The sequence below is a fragment of the Larimichthys crocea genome, chromosome XVI (genome assembly GCF_000972845.2).
Source record: "Larimichthys crocea isolate SSNF chromosome XVI, L_crocea_2.0, whole genome shotgun sequence".
NCBI lineage: Eukaryota > Metazoa > Chordata > Actinopteri > Sciaenidae > Larimichthys > Larimichthys crocea.
Genome location: NC_040026.1, coordinates 17,710,665 through 17,730,519, shown reverse-complemented (window position 1 = coordinate 17,730,519; position 19,855 = coordinate 17,710,665). Strand labels below are relative to the sequence as shown.

General features: G+C 40.1%; 2 protein-coding genes across 3 annotated transcripts; one reads left to right on the top strand and one right to left on the bottom strand.

The window, feature by feature from the left end:
- Positions 1–2,015: 2,015 nt before the first annotated feature.
- Positions 2,016–5,742, bottom strand: LOC104933574 (neurogenic differentiation factor 2). 2 transcript variants are annotated; one of them, XM_010749103.3, is made up of 2 exons: positions 5,336–5,742; positions 2,016–3,380 (listed from the first exon to the last, which is right to left on the bottom strand). In XM_010749103.3, the coding sequence occupies exon 2, from the start codon at positions 3,365–3,367 to the stop codon at positions 2,297–2,299; it is 1,071 nt and encodes a 356-aa protein (XP_010747405.1). In that variant the 5' UTR covers positions 3,368–3,380; positions 5,336–5,742; the 3' UTR covers positions 2,016–2,296. The 2 variants fall into 2 exon arrangements, with proteins under 2 accessions (XP_010747405.1, XP_019120274.1); XM_019264729.2 differs by lacking the exon at positions 5,336–5,742 and adding an exon at positions 5,286–5,309.
- Positions 5,743–9,288: 3,546 nt separating this feature from the next.
- Positions 9,289–19,744, top strand: LOC104933495 (protein phosphatase 1 regulatory subunit 1B). The gene is made up of 5 exons (XM_019264728.2): positions 9,289–9,683; positions 15,668–15,751; positions 16,502–16,577; positions 18,323–18,442; positions 18,526–19,744. The coding sequence occupies exons 1-5, from the start codon at positions 9,555–9,557 to the stop codon at positions 18,660–18,662; spliced, it is 546 nt and encodes a 181-aa protein (XP_019120273.2). The 5' UTR covers positions 9,289–9,554; the 3' UTR covers positions 18,663–19,744.
- The last annotated feature ends 111 nt before the right edge of the window (positions 19,745–19,855 follow it).

Sequence of the window (19,855 nt, the reverse complement as noted above, 5' to 3'; positions counted from 1 at the left end):
ACTCATGTGGTGAGTCAGATTCGACAGAACAGAATCAAATCAAAAATTTAAAAATTTAACGTTACCACTGTGATAAATGCATATTTTTGCAGCGTAATTCTCACCATGTAATATTTACTTACATCTCTCCTGTCCCTCTGATTTGTTTTTTTTGTTTTGTTTTTTTGCTGGGGTCAGAGCTGGATGGGACAGTTTCCACCCTGCGGTGCCCGATGCTGATTTCTCCTGGACGTCCGCAGCAACATATGGGACCCAGGGCTGTGGTCCAAAGATGGAGCCTACTCCAACTATTGATGTGAAAAATCACCGAATGATGTGATCGACCATAAATTGTGAAATATTTCTATTTCTTCTCAATATGGTTATTGTTTAAAATACTAGCAATGGACATCTTTTGTAATTTAAAAAAGGCTTGTATTTAATATTTTCCCAACCGTGAAACAAGCAGCTTGAATTAAAATACTCATTTTTGGAACCAGATTTAAAATAAATAAATAAAAGGTTTATGTCATTTTTGGTTCGTGTTGATATTTTAATATATGTGCACATGTATTGAGTGTGTGTGTGACTTGTTACACTCACCTAGAAGAGTCTGAAATGTGCTTGGTTTGAATCAAACCATGCCGCTGTGACCAGGCCCTGATCCACTTTCACTGTGCTGGAGAACAAACTGATCGTTTTGATTTCAAAATCCACTTCTTGTGTGTCAAGTGTTGCTATTTTTTCGTCTGTCTTCTTGCTCTGAGTCACCGAGGCCTTTTGCTCAACGTCTAACTGATCAGTTACATTGCTGAATGTCCTGAAGGCTGAAGTGTCTAATTGATTTGGATCGTGTTTTAAGTCTCTATTGGATCTATAGAGCTCATTTCACTTTAAAATCATTTGCTTTTCTGGTTAATGCTTGCTACACAACATCAGCTGCACCGCGCTTCAAAAATGCTAATGCACAGAAAGAAAGAAAAATAAACATAATATGTCTCAGTTACTTAGTGGTGACTCACTCATGAACAGGGTTGGAATTTCAAATCATTTCGCATGAACACATGTTACAGTGTGTGTATTTATTCCCATGTTCTTTCTTCTTTGTTGTGCATAACCAATATTCCATCTGAATATGCACAACATCTCAATCTCACTATCTCTATCATTTTGCCTGAGGTGATGTATGAGGAGACGCACCTCTTGCACATTTGGCAGGATACAGTCTTTATGATGCGTCTAGTTAAAGAGTTTGAAGCTGCATTAATGTCCGAGGTGGAGATTAAAAGACAGTTTGTTCCAAAATAACACAGTTTATTGTGCATTCTGCTAATTCTCCTAATTTCTTCAACATCTTTGTTAGATTTGTGTGTCCTAACCAACCAATATTCTCTATTTATTGGAATATTTGAGCAGACATTTAATTCTACTTCTATTATAAGTGGTTGTTAATCTACTCATCCTGTACAGTAGGCCGACACTGTTATCAGTGTTGTTTTTGCTCTAGTCGTCAGATAATTTAGGTGCAACAGGCAAGGGTACTTATTTATCTCCAAAATCAAATTTAAAATGATATATTGTTGTGTGTAATGATCCATTTTGTTTCTTATAGTGTAACCCAAGCCATTACATTTTTAATTTGTGAAGCTAAAATTAAGATAAATCTCAGGGTTTCACATTGACGCCCAATACACAGGGTGTTATTTTAAATAATGACTTATATTATAAAATCACACATTAATATCATCTTAAATTATCTTAATGTTTCATTAAAGACAGACCAAAATAAAAGCCTGCTGGAACCACAGATGTGTTTTCTATTTGATTTTTCTTTTTAATCTCTGACTCGCAGCCAGATATTCCAAATTATTTTCATTTCAGATGAGTTTTTTTTATTTGTGTAACTGAATTTATATTTTTGATCCAAGATAATTTGATGACCGAGCCACTGCTTGAGGCCTACAGGTCCACACAGCCCCCAGAGTGAATGTTCCCCCTGATGTTCAGAAGAAGATTTGTTCAATCATATCAGACAATTATAAAACTTTTTTTTTTATTTCTGTTGTTCGGGTCATAACATGTTTAGGCCTATACATCTTTTAGATCAGTTGCACTCATTCTGCATACAGGATATTACTGGACACACTTTGATAGGAAGTACAACATTATAGGGATGACATCAGTAGAATACAGAAGGTAATCAGGGGACTCTTTCTGCCACTTCCATCTCTCATCCTTCCAGAAGCTCTTGTTTCCCAAACAATATTACACGTTATAGGATTGTCATTGTAAGATCAATACGTCTGATTGAAAGGGCTCAGTTGTGGAAAAAAGCATTGAGATCCTCGTACGGAGGAGCCCTGTCATGATGCAAGTGCACATCGTGGAAAGGTGGAATGTTTTCCGAGTGCGCACCTCCGCTGCGCGCTCCCGAGGGCCCAAAAGGGAGGCTGTGGCTGGGTCGAGACGTGGCCAGTCCGGAATAATGCATAGAGTAATGATAGTTCCTGTCTGTCTCAGAGGGCTCCTGCTGTCTCCCGGACAGTCCGCCGTTCAGGCAGACGGGCGGGCTGTGCTGGCCCTCGTAGTCCGGGCTGCTATAGTCAGGGGACGTTCCGCCTGGAGGGTACGGGGCCTCGTACCCAGAACCGTAGGAATGGCTCCGCAAGTTAATCGCACCGCTTCCTGGCTGGTAATGAGGGCTGGAGAGACGGGAACACCGGTAGGAGTAAGGGTGGACGGAGAAAGGAGAGCTGGGCATGTGGAAGCGGGCTCCATCTGTACACTGTTCAGTCAGGAAGTTCCTGGTGTTGAGCTGCAGACAGCCTGCGACCAGGTTGGTAGTGGGCTGTGACAGGCCTTTACACAACATCTGCACGTAGGTCACCACATCTGGACGTTTCCCGTTGCGTAAAATCTCCCCAAGGGCTAATATATAATTCTTGGCCAGCCTCAGAGTCTCTATCTTGGAGAGTTTTTGGGTTTTGGAGTAGCACGGCACCACTTTGCGCAGATTGTCCAGCGCAGAATTCAAGTCGTGCATGCGCGTGCGTTCCCGCGCGTTCGCCTTCATTCGACGCACCTTGGAGCGCTCCACGCGCGCCGCCGTCATCTTGCGTTTCTTTGGACCGCGCTTCTTGGGTTTGTCTCCACTGTTCTCATCCTCGCACTCTTCTTCTTCAGCGTCGTCATCCTCATCATCATCGTCACCGGCCATCTCGGACTCAGCTCGACTGCTGCCTTCCAGTGGCTCGTCCAGGTCATCATCACCGAGGTGACAGGGATCGTGGTCGTCCTTGTCCTTGTCCTCGTTCTCGTTGTCCTCCACCCAGTCAGCAGCGAGCCTCTGGACGTCCGGCAGCACCTCGCTGAACAGACGGCTCAGCATCGTGTCAAGCAACCTGCAAAAGAGACATAGTCGAAGCTTTAGCTGGACTGTGTTGCTGTTTACGCACCCCCAAAAGGTGCGCTGTCAAAAGCTAGAGAAGCTGCCTCAGTGAGCTCCCACAGGACTGTTTATGTCCCGCACCCAGGGGAGACACACTGTAAATATAAGTCTGTAAATGTTGCATTCACAATTGAGGCGGACAGTGGTGTTTATTTAGTTTTTTTAAATTAAAAGCCAAGACTTTCTTTCTTTCTCTTTAATTTCAAGTTTAAATCTCATATCCTCGTTTGTCTCATCTTATAGGGAGCAACAACAGACAGAAAGAAATCTGAAATATGTTTGCAGGAAATATTGATTCAATGCAAACAGTTTGTCACCTAATGTGCAAAGAATTAAAACACAGTTTTCATGTTTAGTCTGACACGAATCCAGTTAATTAATGAGGCTAACCTAGACTGGGGGAAATGGGCCTTAAACATGTAGAAATCTTAAAGGTTATTTCATGATGTATGTGTGTTTTTTCCACCTTTTATTTTTGCTGTATAAGATTTTTTCTTTTTTTTTAAAAAGAAATAAAAAAAAATCGGATTCTTTTTAATGGTATAAAGCAACAGTCTGGGACAGCCCTCGGCCTCCACGTGTGCCTCGGTCTGTTCCCTCCAGCAGTCCGGCACCAAGGAGCGATGCTGACCTGTTTCAGATGGCCCCCCAGGGACGCATTAAGGGTGCGGGTCCCTCCTCCGTCCTATAAATTACAAACCTGGAGGAATTCCAGCACAGCCAGGCCGCACACTGGACCACAGGATGGCAAACATTTTTTTTGTGTGTTTTGTTTATATGTCCCTAAATGATCTTGTTAAAAAAAAACATTATTCTACGTGATATCTCGTAAAAAGTGAAATAATAATACCGAATTAGAGTGCGAGCACACAGGCCACAGAAAGAAGAAGAAAAATAAATGTTATGTGACATTTTTCTTTGCTGAACTTTATTCCACCCACACTCGTATCACACGTCTGAAAGGAAGCGATGAAGCTTAAGATAGAGATTATCTTTTTTTGATTCTCCTTTAATTAAAAATGCAGATTTTTTTTAGGTCAATTAAAGCTCAATTTAAAGTCACAAAGCCACGTTTTAATAAAAAAAATAAAATTTTGATCATCATCGTTCATTTATTTGAAAGCTTACTTACTGGACGTGTGTTTCCCCCCTCGAGATTCATGCCATCACATCGACTTATAATTCAGACGAAAAAAAGTTTTTTATTATTATTCTTAAAATGAAAATTTAAACAGTTCCAAAATCTTGTTTCTTGTAATCTGAGCTCAGCTGTTCGTGTGGAGTCCAAGGACGTTTTTTTTTTCTTTCCTCCCCTAATCTTGTAAGCACAATGTAATTAATGCCAACCAATACCTTGTCAATTAGCCTGTGTATCTCTGTGGAGAATTCTACCCCCACAGTGCTCTGACGCGCGTCGTGCAGGAACACACACACACACACACACACACATACACACACACACACAGACTCACATACATCTTTAGGTTTCCTATTACACGATTTCATAATAAAAATCTAATAAATGTCACTCACCTTTCATTTCCTAAAGCTGGCACAAAGCAAACTGAGGATACCAAAGTGGCACAGTGTATAGTCTTATCTCCTAGGGATAAATTTGTAGATTTATTGAAACAAATTCTATCATAAACGAAACGCGGGTGGTTTAATATCATCGATGAGACCATCTGATCACCTTGCGAGAAAAGAAATATGCAAGAGATTTTTTTTTTTTTTTTGGAGAAAACATTCCCTTAATTTGATAAATGCAATTATATCTGCGTCTAGTTCCCTCCCCTCCCACACACACACACACACCAAACAACAAGAGGCGTTAACACAAAGACAAAAAAAAACAAACCTTGATCCATATCTGATCAGTCTAATATTGATTGGAGATGCGTAACCTACCTCCGCGGTGGAGCTCAGTGACGGGGCAAAGCGGGTTTGTTTACACCATCTCTCTCCGGGTGGGCATCACATCCACACGCCCTGCACGGATGCTTGTGCAGGCGAGGCGCTGTGTTTCTGCTCTCACACCTCTCTCTCCCTCTCCTGCCACCCTGCTCTGTCTCTCTCTCTCTCTCTCTCTCTCTCTCTCTCTCTTTCTGCTACTGCTGCTGCTGCTGCTATCCCGAGCCCAAACGCGTGGAGGGAGCCGTGTGGCACCTCAGAGGCAGGACTGGGTGGGTTACATACCAGCTCTGATGCCAGGCCCATATGGCTGGCACGTCATTGGCAAGAGCCATCACATGAGAGCCGGTGATTGACATGCGGCCGCATTCACAGAGACTGGCTTCCCCCTGGGGGAGAGGGACTCGCCATCTGTCACTGAGCTGAAAGAGAAAATGGAATAAGGAGTGAATGGCACAAAAAAAAAAAAAAAAGACGCAGCGGATTCAAGCAGCTTCTGTTAGCCTCCATCTTTGGGAAAAAACGGGGTTAATCTCATATAGAAGGTTTAGGAAAACAATCCTCTTATGAGGAATAATTAAAGCTATCCTATAATGATCAATTTTACAGTGATATCATTCACACATTATGGATTGTTAGAGGATTACTATAGACTAGTGATTCTATTGGATAAAGAAAACCTAATCCACATAATTTACTGAATATTTTACTGATACAATTAGAAGAAATACCCTCCAAATAGGCCAATAGGTGCAATTAAATCCCAAATGTTAGGAGGCAAACAAGAGGAAACTCATAAGATAGACAACACAAAGGCCTGGGATAAATAAGGGACCCGCCATAAAGATCAGAGTCAGGGTGCAATTGCCTAAACGAGTCAATTGAACTGAGCCAAGCAGAGCGTCTTGGTTTGGGTTGCCAGGCTTGGCACAGGTGCCAGTGGGCGGGCTGGTGCCAAAGGTGGCAGAGGCACAGATTGCGGAGAGGGGCCAGAAGATGGGGCAGGACAAGAGAGAGAGAGAGAGAGAGACGAGAATATAAGAGTGAGAAAATAGAAAGAAGAGAAAGGTTCATCTTCATCATCACCGCCATCATGTCGGTGGGGTTCTCAGTGAAACAAGCAAAATGTTTGAATGACCGGATCAAAGTGTTCCTGGTCATGGTTGTCCAGTCCCATCCCTCTGCTGCTGATGAAGACTTACTGTGTATGCAGGGTCACAGCCCAACATGGTGTTATCATCCTGGATGGAAGTGCTCATTGAGTTCAGTCAAAAACAAAGCCCACTGTCATTTTTAAATGTAGATTTTCTGATGCTATAAATGTTTGTGTATATGTGTTTTTCCATGCTGCAATGAAATTTAGATACAGGGAGTCTATAAAACATGATGGCTTATTGACATTTGGTTAAAAAAAAACTGAAACTAAACTAAAACTGATTATGATGATGATTTTTCTATCATTTTGAGGTTTTCTTTATCATGTCACGTGTTACAAACCATCATGCGATTCCTCTCACAGCTCAGCCTAATTCTAATAGTGCCCAGGTCAGAGATGTTTTCTCCTCAAACAATAAATGAGAAAAACAACATAGAATTCAATTAAATTCAACAATTAAAAACAAGAGTTTGGTTTATTGTGATGTGGCTTCTAATTTATGGTGTAAATGTGTTTTTCTTTGTTAAAAAAAACAGTTTAAACTAAAGCTTTCTGTCATAAAAAGCTCAGTCATTAAAATAATGCTGTTATTACCCTGTACAGTATCAGTATGGTTTCAGTTCACAGAGATTCTCACCTTGTTGCTTTCTCAGGCTGCATGTGGGTGACATCTACTGGTCATTAAAAGCTAGTGCACGTCTGCTAAAATAAATACAAAAAGTGATGTCGTCATTGTTTTAATTTAGTAAACAGTAATGTGTTGTAGATGTTTTATTTCCATGTGTGTTTATATGTTCAAAGATGTTTTTGAACCCAACACCTGTTTCTGTTTGTGATTTATATTTTGATGTTGTTTGAAATATTTGGGCTCAGTCAAATGCTACATTTTATTCCAGCATGTTCATTTTTTTCCCCCTGATTGGTTTAAATCATTTTCACATTTGTTCACAATCTATATATCTTTGATTTGATTTGGATATAAACAGCATTTAATCATCAGGGACTGTTGCAAGTAGGTTAGCGCCCCCTTGTGATGGTATGAAAAAATACACAGTGTCAGACCAACACTTCACATTATTGATACTGACACTGATGGATTATCTTTTGTGGTCATAATACCATAATCCTATAGATTATTTCTCTGCAGCTCGGTGTATTTTAATGTTCTCTGAGTGGTTGATTGTAACATATTTGAAATATTTCCTCAGTTTTAAACATTAGATGACAAACTCATTCATATCACACCTTGTTTCAGCGTTAGAAATGCTCATCATCAGTCCATATGTTCATTTTTTTCAAGGACAACAGTTGAACTGGGAGTGAACTGAGGCCCAGATGGTCTGTATTTAAAATTTACAAGGTGGAAGTTTTACTTTTCATCTCAAGTCCTCTCGCAGCAGGCAGGTCTGAGTTTACTGTCAGCAGCAAGCCTCCCCGGAGCTGGCAGAGATCCAGAGCCTCTCTCAAGTTCACTTCAGAACAGGGTGAAGAGCGGTGGGAGAGCTTCATGGGAATTGGGATCAAACGTGGGACCCCCTGGTCACAGGATGGCCTGCTCCTTCTCCAATCTAACAAGGAAAGGAAAATTACACAATGAACACAAGGAAAATAATAATTAGTGTGGCAAAAAAACAAAGTGTGAAACACTCAAAGACTATATTCACAAATCAAAGCCTCCTCTCGCCTCGCAAACAGCCTGTTCTCTTGTTTCTTGTGTCACCTCTTCTTCCTCTTTTCCTCCTTCTCTCCTCTGCTATACTTCATATCTCCAAATGCACAACATTTAATAATCATATTTTCTGCTGATTTACTCCCATCAAATGAAATGAATTTGTCAGAAAGCAATGCATTGTCATCACCTTCCTCTGTCCCTGTTTGTACTCCCCTGCAACTTACTCTCAAGCACTCGCACACACTAACACATGCATACTACGCTTACTGACTGCCAACACTCCAGCACCGTGAAGAGAAACTGTTGCCATGGCAATGAATTCCCCTACTGACTACCTCTTATGTATTTACAGAACATATAATATAGCCTAGCCACTGCAGGAAGAGCAGTTTTTATTTAACTCTACCTTCAGAGCCATAAAAAAAAAGTACCTTCCTATAGCAAAGTACTGTGGTGCACTGTGGTCCGTTCTCATCTTTTTTTAGATACTGAACTTTAAGAGCTGTCTTGGTTTTATTCTCCAGTAGTAAAGATTATGTTCCTTGATACTTATTCTAAGATACTTTATTTATCCAGAGGGAAATCATCATCATGCAGCACAAAGCTGGAATGTTTTAAAATATTTAAAAAATGCACATATAAATATCAATAAAGGTGTAACTAATATAAAAAAAACAGATATCCAAAATCCACAACATCCAAGAAATACACAATGGTAAGGATCATAAGATGCTCATATCTGAATGTACTGACTGTAATAATCTTTTTGACTCCTCTTTTATAAGGAGGTGATGTTGTTGTTACAGTTGGACTCAATGGAGCTTTTAAATGCTCTATTATTATTCTGTATTCCTTTTATTGAGTACCATTTTTACAAGACATAATTCTCCTTACAATGAGTTGTCATTATTAATATCTTTATCATTCAAAGAAAACATATGAAACTTGTGTGATATTTGAGGCATGTGGACAGCTTTACAAACGTCTGATTTTTTTAAATTTAAATATCAAGGGATATATTTTGCTTTTTTTGGGGGGCCACTTTTTGAGCTGCAAATTTCCAGACTGCAAGTGAATGCATCATCATGCTTCAGCAACGCTCTGCCCACCTTCACTCCTCTCCTCTCCCGTTTCCTCATCACACAGCAGCACAGGTTGGTACAGGCTCGGAGGGAGAGACATAAACGGACAGTGTGAGGGAGAGGGAGACAGAAAGAGGCGTGAGAGAGGAGGAAGCACGCAACTCAAGGAGGAGTGGTGGCACAGATGGACCCCTCTGATCACTAACAGCTCAATTCCTTTTGAATATAATATCATATTTTGCAACTTAAATCGGAGCTGACTCTTTATTTCTGTGGCTCGGCTGTGGAGGTGACAGGCTGGATGCCATGGACCCGCTGCTGCCCGCAGAGACCGAGATGATGGAGCGAGAGGCGGACAAAGATGCGAGGAGGAAGATCCAGTTCTCCGTGCCTTCCTCCGTGCCAACCCAACTGGACCCGCGACAGGTGGAGATGGTGAGGGAGTGTTTCAGTGTGTGTGTGTGTGTGTGTGTGTGTGTGTGTGTGTGTGTGTGTGTGTGTGTGTGATGATGAGGGGAGTTGTGGGTCAAACCTGTGTCATACCAAACCTGTGTCATGAGCACTATGTCCTTTTTGTGCAGCCTCATCATCAACACTTTTAGGCTTAGAGGCACATTGTCAGCTTTATCCATTAAAGGTTTTCAGTAAGTAAATACTCTGGGAAGGGCCAGTGTGAACATTTGGTAAAAGTGGTGATAAAAAAATATAAAAACATGCATGTTTCTAACTTTTATCCTGACTTTGGTGACTTTAAAGTGAGTGTTACCCTCATCTGTGGCAACTAAAGCATCAGGCCTTGTCACTTGAGGTTGACAGACAGTTACATAACCAGTCTGACTAGCACGACTTTGCAGAACTCTGTATTTTGATGTTGGGTATTTTCTCTGTGGGCAGCAGGCTGTGGAGAGCACACTGGGATTAAGCTGAGCTGTGCAGCCTTTTTTTTTGGAGCCCTTAAAAGTGATGAGGCATCTCTGCCCTTCAAAAGGAGTACGAGAGGAGGAGGAAGAGGAGGAAGTGAGGGGATAAAGCACTGTTAGTAATATTAAAACATGAGATTATGTGACTGAGTCATAATACCCTTACTACATTTGTTAAACAAACTATAGAAGGTCATGTGCTAGAGGGAAGTGGTGAGAGCATTATGTAAAATAAATACTGCATAACTGAGTTATCTGTAGCTTCTGCTGAACTGTCCCAAAGCAAATGCAGGTGAAACATGCTGACCTGGTAGTATAGACATTATGTTAGTGAAATAGTGCAGTGTGAACAGGAATAATGTTGGCCTGTGCAGTATGGATACAGACCAGCCGCTTGTCTGGCAACAACAGTCCCTAAAAGGTCATCAAGGTAACACCGAGATAACTTTCCACCAGCAAACGACAGCCAAACTATGTTTTAGGTCAATCAATTTCTTCTGCCTCTAAGGCAAAAGACGTTCATGTCATGTGCAGGCTTCTCTCAGGCAGATGCAGTGTCAACAATCTTTTTTTTCCAGCAGAAGATTTTGAGATTTCATGGGGCATCTGCTTGGACGGCATGTTTCAGCCTGGAATGTATAAATAAAGGAATAAATCAATAACATCCAGGCACTCAGATATTTCCCACACATCTGTTGTTTACAACCTAACTTGCAGTCTTTGCACTACTTTCTTTACCCCTTCATTTGCTTTCATTTGCAACCCCGTGTGTCTAAAACTCATGTCAAATCTGATTATATTCATTCTGAAGGTGTGTTTGGGCTAAATAAACTCTCACTGCTGTGGTAAGTTAAATATTTTCTTGTGGAATCAAACCAAATCTAGGAACGGTTCACATTACCACTGCTGCTCATTACTTTCACAGTCTTCAATTATTTAGAACCTTTACTCCAAAAACTTCAACCTGTTGATGTTTATCAGTAGCGTCAACGTCAGCTGCATCAGTTTTCCCAACAAGATGCTCTGACAATTTGCTGGATCGCATAAAGATCACTGCAAATCTTCTGCAATGGATGTAATGGGATTTAAAGCAGCAGCATTAGGTTAGAAGGTTCTTCTTATACGTCTTCTTATAGCCACCAAAGCGACCCTAACTCTGGTGTTGCAATGAACGGATGATCTTTGCGAGAATCACCTGTTGCTGAAAATCATAGTAGGAGGAAAATCAGCTGGATGTGAGGAATTTCTTCAGCGCTTAACATACCAGCAGTCCAGCTGAAGGGATTAAACTAAACTGCCTAATGGTCATGCTGTGTGGGATGTGATTCTTCCTGTTACTTCTTGGTAATGACTCCTGACCTTCAGCCATTCAGGAGATTTCATTTTCCATTTGCACTTGTTGTGGCGGCTGCGGCTCAGCAGGTTGAATCAGATGTGTGAATGAGTAGCTCCTATCTGATGAGTAGTTGGCACCTTTCATTGCAGCCAAAGTAATCAGCGTATGAATGTATGTATGAATGGTGAATATGATACGGCGGTATTTAAGTATAGTTAATTTACCATTTACTTGTCACTTGCCACTTGTCGTGTAATTTCCCACCACCCTGCTTTGGTTAATTACTTTTGTACTCAAGCATGACTGCTCAGGAGTCGGCAAACTTCTGCAAGGCTATTCTCATACAGCTCTGTGAGGTTCGGTCCCCTGTAAAATGCTGTGAAAAGCAGCCCATACCCCTGCGATAGGGTAGATGTGTGAGTGTCTGACAAGTTCTTACCGTAACATTTGCATTTAAATGGCAAAGCAGAGGCATGGAAAAAGATACAGGTAGAGAGATAAGACAAAAGAGGGCGACAGAATGAATAAAACAAGGACGGGATGAATAAAACAAAGTGTTGAGTTGACAAGGACAAGAGGGGTGAAGAAACGAGAACGTTAACTGACAGAAGGTATTTAAGAAAAGGGAAGAGAGGAAACGTCATCAGCCAAGTTGATGACTGATTAAAACCAAAGAGATTAGCTGTGGATGACTGAGGCCTGAATCAAGGCCAAGGACAGCTAATGCAAGGAGCAACATTTCGCCACAGGACAGCAAAGACCTCCAAAGTCTTATTTAGCAAACCAAGCATACTCCTTTCTGCTCATGTGGGGGTGATGGCTGAATACTGGTTTGATCTCTGAGATGACAGTAACTTCAGTTCAATGTTGAGGCTTTCAGTTTAAAGTTCATACAGTATGCGTACAATACATGTGTGTGCAACTCTCCCCATCCCATTGCTATGATGACTGTTGAGGCACTCAAGCAGCCTGGTTGATAAGGGTTAAAATCAGACACAATGTTCTTTAATCAACTCTCATCTATTTTTAGAGATTCTTCTGTGGAAAACAAAAGGTCAAATGGCAAGTGGGTTTCATTTATCTTTTCTTGAACATCTAATCAAGCTCTACACAGGATTATTCACAGAATAAATTGAAAGCATCGTAGGAACACGGCAAAGGATTTATGACCGGTCTGCGTGGTCTTAATTGTTAAGTGGAAAGGTTATTTCTGTAGAAAGGGCTCTTTAGGATGCTGGACCCACCCAGTACTGCCATCATGCATTATAAAAATCCAGATTAATGCTTTGAAACTGAATGTTAGGTAACCATGAAGGTCATCCTACCCTCCAAATGTGAGGTGGGGGGATTAATGATTTACTATAAGAGTGGCTTAAAGTCCTCTTTCTCTGGCGGCACAATGATGGCATGTAAAACCTTGAGAGATATTTCAGTGAATGCACAGATACTCTTTGTGCACCTAAAAACAGTATTTCTCTAATGTTAGGTATTTTTTAAAGGTGTATTGATATCCATTAATCATCAGGGTCAAGGTGGGGCTGGAGCCTGTCCCAGAAAGTCGCCAGCTTATCGCAGGGCACATAGAGACAAACAATTATCCACACTCACATTCACACTTATGGACAATTTAGAGTTGCCAGTTAACCTATTAAGTGCAGGTCTGTGGACTGTGGGAAGAAGCTGGAGTACCTGGAGAGGCCCCAGAAAGGCTTGCTGTGAGGCGACAGTGCAAACCACTGCACCACCGTGTTGTGAAATAAATTGGTTTTCAGACACCCCACATTGCCAGTTGGGAGGTAAAAAACTGGCCATTGAAACAGACATATTTCTCTATGGAGCTAGACATTTGAGTAAAGGTCAGCCGCCACAAAGAAACTCAAATACCCAAAAAATGTTGTTGGAGATATTTCTCCATCAATATATATAAGTTTATTTATATAGCACCTTTCAAGAGCAGAATACCAGAGACAGAAGGTAACAACTATTAAAATATTCTTGGGTTAATAAAAATATGTCAAGAAAATCAGAATAATGGGTTCAAAATAGTTTTAAAATTAATCAAAACAATTCAACACTGTACTGAGAGTTATTGGTTTCTACATCCTGCTCCTGTTACTTATGATCCAGTTATTTTAGCCACTTAGCCAATTCAAAAAGAAGTCATTAAGACTAAATAAGTTTCCTCGACTACCAGCTAGCTGCATCCTGAGAAATGTCAAACAAATCAGTTACAAATCAAATCAGTCTTCCAGTGCGGCTCCACTGAGCTACTGCGAGTATTTACAGGCATTTCACACGAGCACAACAAGGATCTGATGAAAATACTATGTTCCCTGTAGGTGCTTGACCTTCTGGCAACAAAAACAGTCCAAAAAGGTCATTCTGTCTGAAAAGGCTCTCAGATGACGGGTGCTTAACCTGTGCTTTGCTCCTTTGACTGCACATGTTTTGTTTTTTTTCCTGAGAGATGTGTGTGTGTGTGTGTGTGTGTCGGTCAATGTGTGTGAAACAGCTTCGATTACCGCATTTACATTTTCATGTTGACACATTTTTGACCTCTAATTGGACTCCTTCTAATTCATATTTAAATGTGTTCCCCCCACAATGACAGCATATTTAATTATAGTGTCTGAACGATGAATATGTATGAATCCAGCAGCAGAGCGAAGCAGAAAGAGTTACTCCAGAGTGAAAGCTTCCCACACATTTCATGCCCACGCTCTCTGCTGTGATTGGCTTGGCAGCCACTCGTATCTCACAACAATCTTTTTCCCATAACGGGTTACAAGCGAGAGTGATGAATCTATTGTATTGTATTTCATAACACTTTATCGTCATGCAGAAAAAGGTGTTTTATCGTTGTTTATTATTTATTATGAATGATCGAAGGTTGGTGTGGAAAAAAAGTATAGGGTATACTATATAGAGTATATAGTATGCAGCAGAATGGTTTCTGTAGTGTTATATTATAGGATCATTGACATGAGGAGTACTTTAATGCTGTAGCTGGCTGAGCTGGAGATGATTTGAACTACTTTATATACATTTCTGTGTAGTTATATAAAGTGTTTTGTATTTAAAATCGCATTCTGAAAAGTTATGAGTATTTATATCAGTAAAATAAACGTTGTGCGATATTTCCCTCTCTGAAATTGAGTGAAAGTAGCAAAATTAAAATATTTTAATTAAATGCAAGCATCTCAAAAATGTGCTTCGGTGCAGTTAATTGACCTTTTAACCAGGAAGAGGCTCATCGAGATTAAGTCTTTTAAAAATGTTCTGGCAAAGACAGACAGCAGCACAAACTAACGAGAAAACAGATACAAACAGACTTACATGTAACATCCCAGGAAATAAAAGTGCAATACAATTAACATTCAGATTTCATTACTGCATTTTGAATACTGCTAACCTTAACCCTAAATCTGTGATTGTTAAGCGTTTTGTAACACACTTCTCTTATCAGACCGAAACTGATGAGACTTTAAAATTTCAGTGCATTTTTTATCAGTTGCGTAACTGTTAGTTTCTGTGACTCACTCTGTTTCACACATGGAGTACATGAAGTTGAGAGGAAGAGGAAGAAGAGGAATTCAGATGTACAATCAGCCCACAGTTTCTAATGCACGAGAAGACATCATGTTGTCTCTAAGAAGTTCACTGGAATACTACTATACTATTATTATATTTGATGCCTGCTATGTTTATTTTACTGAAATCATAAATGAAAAGTTGTAAGATTAAAAAACAAACAAACAACAATATTTAAACCAGCCACCAGTCAGAGAAGGTACAGGACTATTACTTAGCAGTATGTCCAAGAGGGATAAAGTCAAAGTGGATATGCATTTGATGGCAAAATAACACACTGGACAGATTATTACAACCAAATGATGGGAACATGCAGTAAAATAATAAGCAAATTTAAGTAATCCAGCTGCCATCTATGACAAGATGTAATCACTATTCAGGAACATTACAGTGTTACGTAATCTCTCATCTGTAGACAAAACAAGGCTGAATAAAATACTGTTGAGTCAGCCACACCTTGTTCTGGATGAGGCTGTTTGTAGGGTTTTGCATATCGTACAAACATATTCAAATATATACAAATGTACACGTGCACAGCATGGTTTAACTGGTAACTTTCTCCTTTTACCAAGATTCGACGTCGGAGGCCGACACCGGCTACACTCTTCAGGTTGACAGACCAGCCGTCACCGGATGAAGACACTGGACCTCATCAGGTAGATGAGTTGGTGTACACTATCTGAGACTTAAAAAACCACAAAAGAAACTCACAAACTTATTCAGCATTTAAAAAAAACAAAAAACTTCAATGATGAGGACCCAAATGCAGACAAACACATAAACAAGGCAAGCAGGGAGGATTAAGGGACATTTACTTTAGAAAGCAACAGGTCAATACATAGGACCAGGTACAGATGACAACATGATACACTCTGAAAAGGGTTGTTGAGGTGATTGGTGGGAAAGTGTGGGGACATCTAGAGGACAGATGGAGAATGGCAGGTCTTGAATGTTTCTCAGAAAATGCATGAGCCTCGGGAAAGTGAATAGTAGCTGGAGACAGGGACAGGTAGAGCAAAATAAAAACTAAACTATGGCAGTGACAGCATCTCAATATCATAAAATAATTAAAATCCCCATTAAACTGCAAAAAAATCTTTTTTTTAACAAAAACAAGTATTGATATAAGTGCAAAAAGTTGCTTTAAGTAAGTAAAATAGACAAAATGTCATTAACTTTGCTTAACAACAGCCTTTATTGTCCTTTTTCCTTTGAATACAGCTGTTAAATCTTGTTTTATGTTAAATGATTTGTCTTGTATTCAAGTTTTTCTTATTGAAGGAATGTTTCATCCTTGCTGTCCTGCAAAAATAATAGTAATAACTATATTTCATGATTTATCCGAGGCTACATTACATTGAGGTTGTTGTATCTGGTATCCATAAACCATGTTGCCTGCTCCGCAGTGGGTTCTGGGGGAAAATGGAGCCTTGAAAGCCAAACTGGTTCACACGTCAACCTACCAGCCACCCTCTCTTAAAGGTAATTGCACAGTCTTGTGTGTGTGTGTGTGTGTGTGTGTGTGTGTGTGTGTGTGTGTGTGTGTGTGTGTGTGTGTGTGTGTGTGTGTGTGTGTGTGTTTCGCATATAGGCTGTAATATGCATGGTACGAATTTGCGAGACCTAATTCTGCCATGTGGTCTATATCTGTTTGGATTATGTGCGTATCCAAAAAACACAGTGAGAGGTGTGTTTTCTGTGTGTGTGTCTGTGTGTATCTGTGTGTGTTATGTGAGATTAGAAGCAGAGACAGCTGTGAGTCTACTCTGGATCATCCTGGATTATAGGACGGGCACACAGCTGTAACATGGTTTCACATGTACACATAGGCTCAGCAAACGTAAATGAAAAATTGCATATGCTGATACTTTTTTTTTTTTTCTGAAACACCAACTATACCAGACATTATCACCCACACAAAATCACCAGACTGCTTGAAATATTTAAAAATGTGACCTTATAATCCTCTAGTTTCTTGACATCCATTTGGTAGTGGAGAGAGTTTCTCACCTCAAGGGCAGCCCAAATTAAAAGTCAGTAAGATGATGCATCCATATTTTATTTTCAATGAAAGGAATTATTATCACTGCACATAATTCATCCTATAATATGATGCGTAGTTCATCGTATTATACCGGTATTTGTTCTCTTGCCTTTTATAACACTGCCATTGTATTGTACACTAACTTAACATCCAATGAACAAGGTTGGTTTCTTTAGATTAATTTAGTCTGGCTTCTATCTGTGAACTTGCATAGTGGTACATGCCACTATGATGAAGGACTTTTAGTTATCTGTTGTGGTGGCAGTCCTAAACAGGAACTGAATACAATACACGTCTGTATTAGGCTGCAACCTGAGCATCTCGCTCATTGCATAGTGCTGAATGCTAAATTGCCCTTGTGCAGAGAAGAGCTGAACTGAACATGCCACACACGCTGTGGTAACGTGTTACTACGCGGTGCCCAGAAAAAGAAAGGAAAATAGATTTAATTTTAAAATAACACAATATTCGCATAAACTATTACATTTTTTATCATTTATTTTAAAATATAAACATAAATATATACATATATATGACCTTTCCCTAACCAGTTTCCAATTCCCTACATTTACTAAATTATTAGATCTTTATGGAACATTTTCTGCTTACAAATTCAGCTATGCAAAATCTAATTTACCTAATCAGTCTGACAGGGTAATTCCTGGTATGGTCAAAGTTGAAACTGCCAATCAGAGAGATAGTTAAACAATGCTTCTGGGTGATAAGTTAATCTTTTAAGCGGCTGTAATCAGTTGATACATTCGATAAAACAATGTTTCTCCTGAGCGTGAGGAACTTTGAGGTCACTGCTTGCTGTCAGGACCACATATTTCCTGATGTCACCCTCATCACTCTCATTGCATTGTTTTTGGCCTTGTTTTTGGTGAAACGTCTAAAAATCCACTCTATGCTTCATGCTTAGCATTAAAAGGTGCAAAGTCAGAGACTAGCTGGTGAACAGTAGAGTATTTATCAGCTAAATAGACAGATATATAAGACCATAACACCATAATACTCCAAATTAATGGTGCGGTTGCTCTATTATTGTAGGTTAAAACAGCCGAATTGACAATCAAAACACAAACAATCACCTCCATCCATTCATCTACCCGTCAGCTGTTAAAAGGATATATTTTATCCTAATCAGCACAGTGTTACTCTTTATCCTGTTTTGTATCTGCAGCAGTCCAGAGGATGGCCCAGGCCCACCTAGACATGTCTTCTGTGGACAAAGAGGATCCTTCTTCTGGGGAGGAAGACGAGAAATGCGAGAAGGACAGCCAGCAGATAGCCTCAGCTACAGGTGGGTTCCATTTTTCTATCTTATACTGGCATGTGTACCACATATATAATTGCTTACACTTTTAAAAACCCCTTTGTTTTCAGATCTAAGAGAAGAACCACGCAAACCACTCAAAGATCAGTGCGCTCCGCCGGACAGTTTGACAGGAAGTGCTGATCTTAGCCGTCAGCGAGGAGATGAAGAGGAGGCCAAAGAAAGAGAGGCAGGCAAAGGAGAATGACGAAGAATGAGAAAAGAAAGATCTCAGGTGGAGACGGACTGTTAGTTAGAAACAGACTTGCATAGCACATATATGAGCCATACGTGTGCGTGCATGGGTGTACGTATGAGTGTGTCTTATTTGGATCTGTGAGTGTGTGCATGCGACAAAACAGTTTGTGAGAAGAGAGAGAGAGAGAGAGGAAAACAGAGAGATACTGAGGAAGGTCAGAATATTAATGAGCACGTGAGAGGAAAAGTTTAACCTGAGAAGTATGAAAGAAATCACGTCTCGGTAAGCCAAGGAAGTCATGGCCAATTTCCAATCAGCCAAGGACACCGCACAAGAAATATGAGAAGTGCTAAGAGCTGAGGCATTTCCTCAAGAAAATTAATGTGTGTCAGGTAGAACCGGATATGGAACAGAATATGGTATACAGGGCATGTCGTTTAGTGAAACTGGTGCTGAAACACACATCACAAGAGAAATTAGAGAGAGCAGATGATGAACACAGCTCAAGATAAGACTTCCAGTTGTTACAGGAGGTAACAAACATACATACAGCTCACATATCTACCATCTTATGTATATTTTAACATATAGGATCAAATTATATCTGTGTGATGGGCAAACTGTTATCGTATGTCTCATGCACTTTAGCCAAAGATTGTGGGTTATTGTTGTTAATGATACACAGACATAACGCGTTATATTACATGATATACGGTAAGACGAATACACAGGAATTTAACACAGAAACTGTAAAACGTTCGCCCTTCTCAACTCTGTGCATATTTGCGTGCGAGTTCATGTACATCAAAAGAGGAAGGATTACAAATGATTTGAGCCAGATTAAATCGTATGAGACTAATCCAACTAATCATGATAACGCAGCACAGTTTTTACGGTTTGATATCATGAACGGGCTTTTTGTAACATGGCGATTAGCAAGTATAATCTCTTTGGGATGGTAGAGATGATAGGTGGGAAAGTGAAAGAAGAAAAAAAAAATGTATACGATGAGCGTGAAGGTTAATTCTTGACCTTGTATATACAGTAAATGATGTTTTGTGTTGGTTGCTAATAAAACAGTTGGGAATGGGCTGCTGGCGTTTGTGTGATGTTTGCTGAGTTAATCTGTGGGAATATAAAGAAAACTGAAGACCGAAGCTTTGACTTGACATCTCAGTTACCACATGGAGTCAACATGTGTA

Excerpts from the sequence above, each read along its gene's own strand:
- LOC104933574 (XM_010749103.3), bottom strand. The coding sequence starts at position 3,367 with ATGCTGAGCCGTCTGTTCAGCGAGGTGCTGCCGGACGTCCAGAGGCTC.
- LOC104933495 (XM_019264728.2), top strand. The coding sequence starts at position 9,555 with ATGGACCCGCTGCTGCCCGCAGAGACCGAGATGATGGAGCGAGAGGCG. Across the intron at positions 9,684-15,667 it reads ACCCGCGACAGGTGGAGATG|ATTCGACGTCGGAGGCCGAC; the intron begins GTGAGGGAGTGT and ends CCTTTTACCAAG. Across the intron at positions 18,443-18,525 it reads GCAGATAGCCTCAGCTACAG|ATCTAAGAGAAGAACCACGC; the intron begins GTGGGTTCCATT and ends CTTTGTTTTCAG.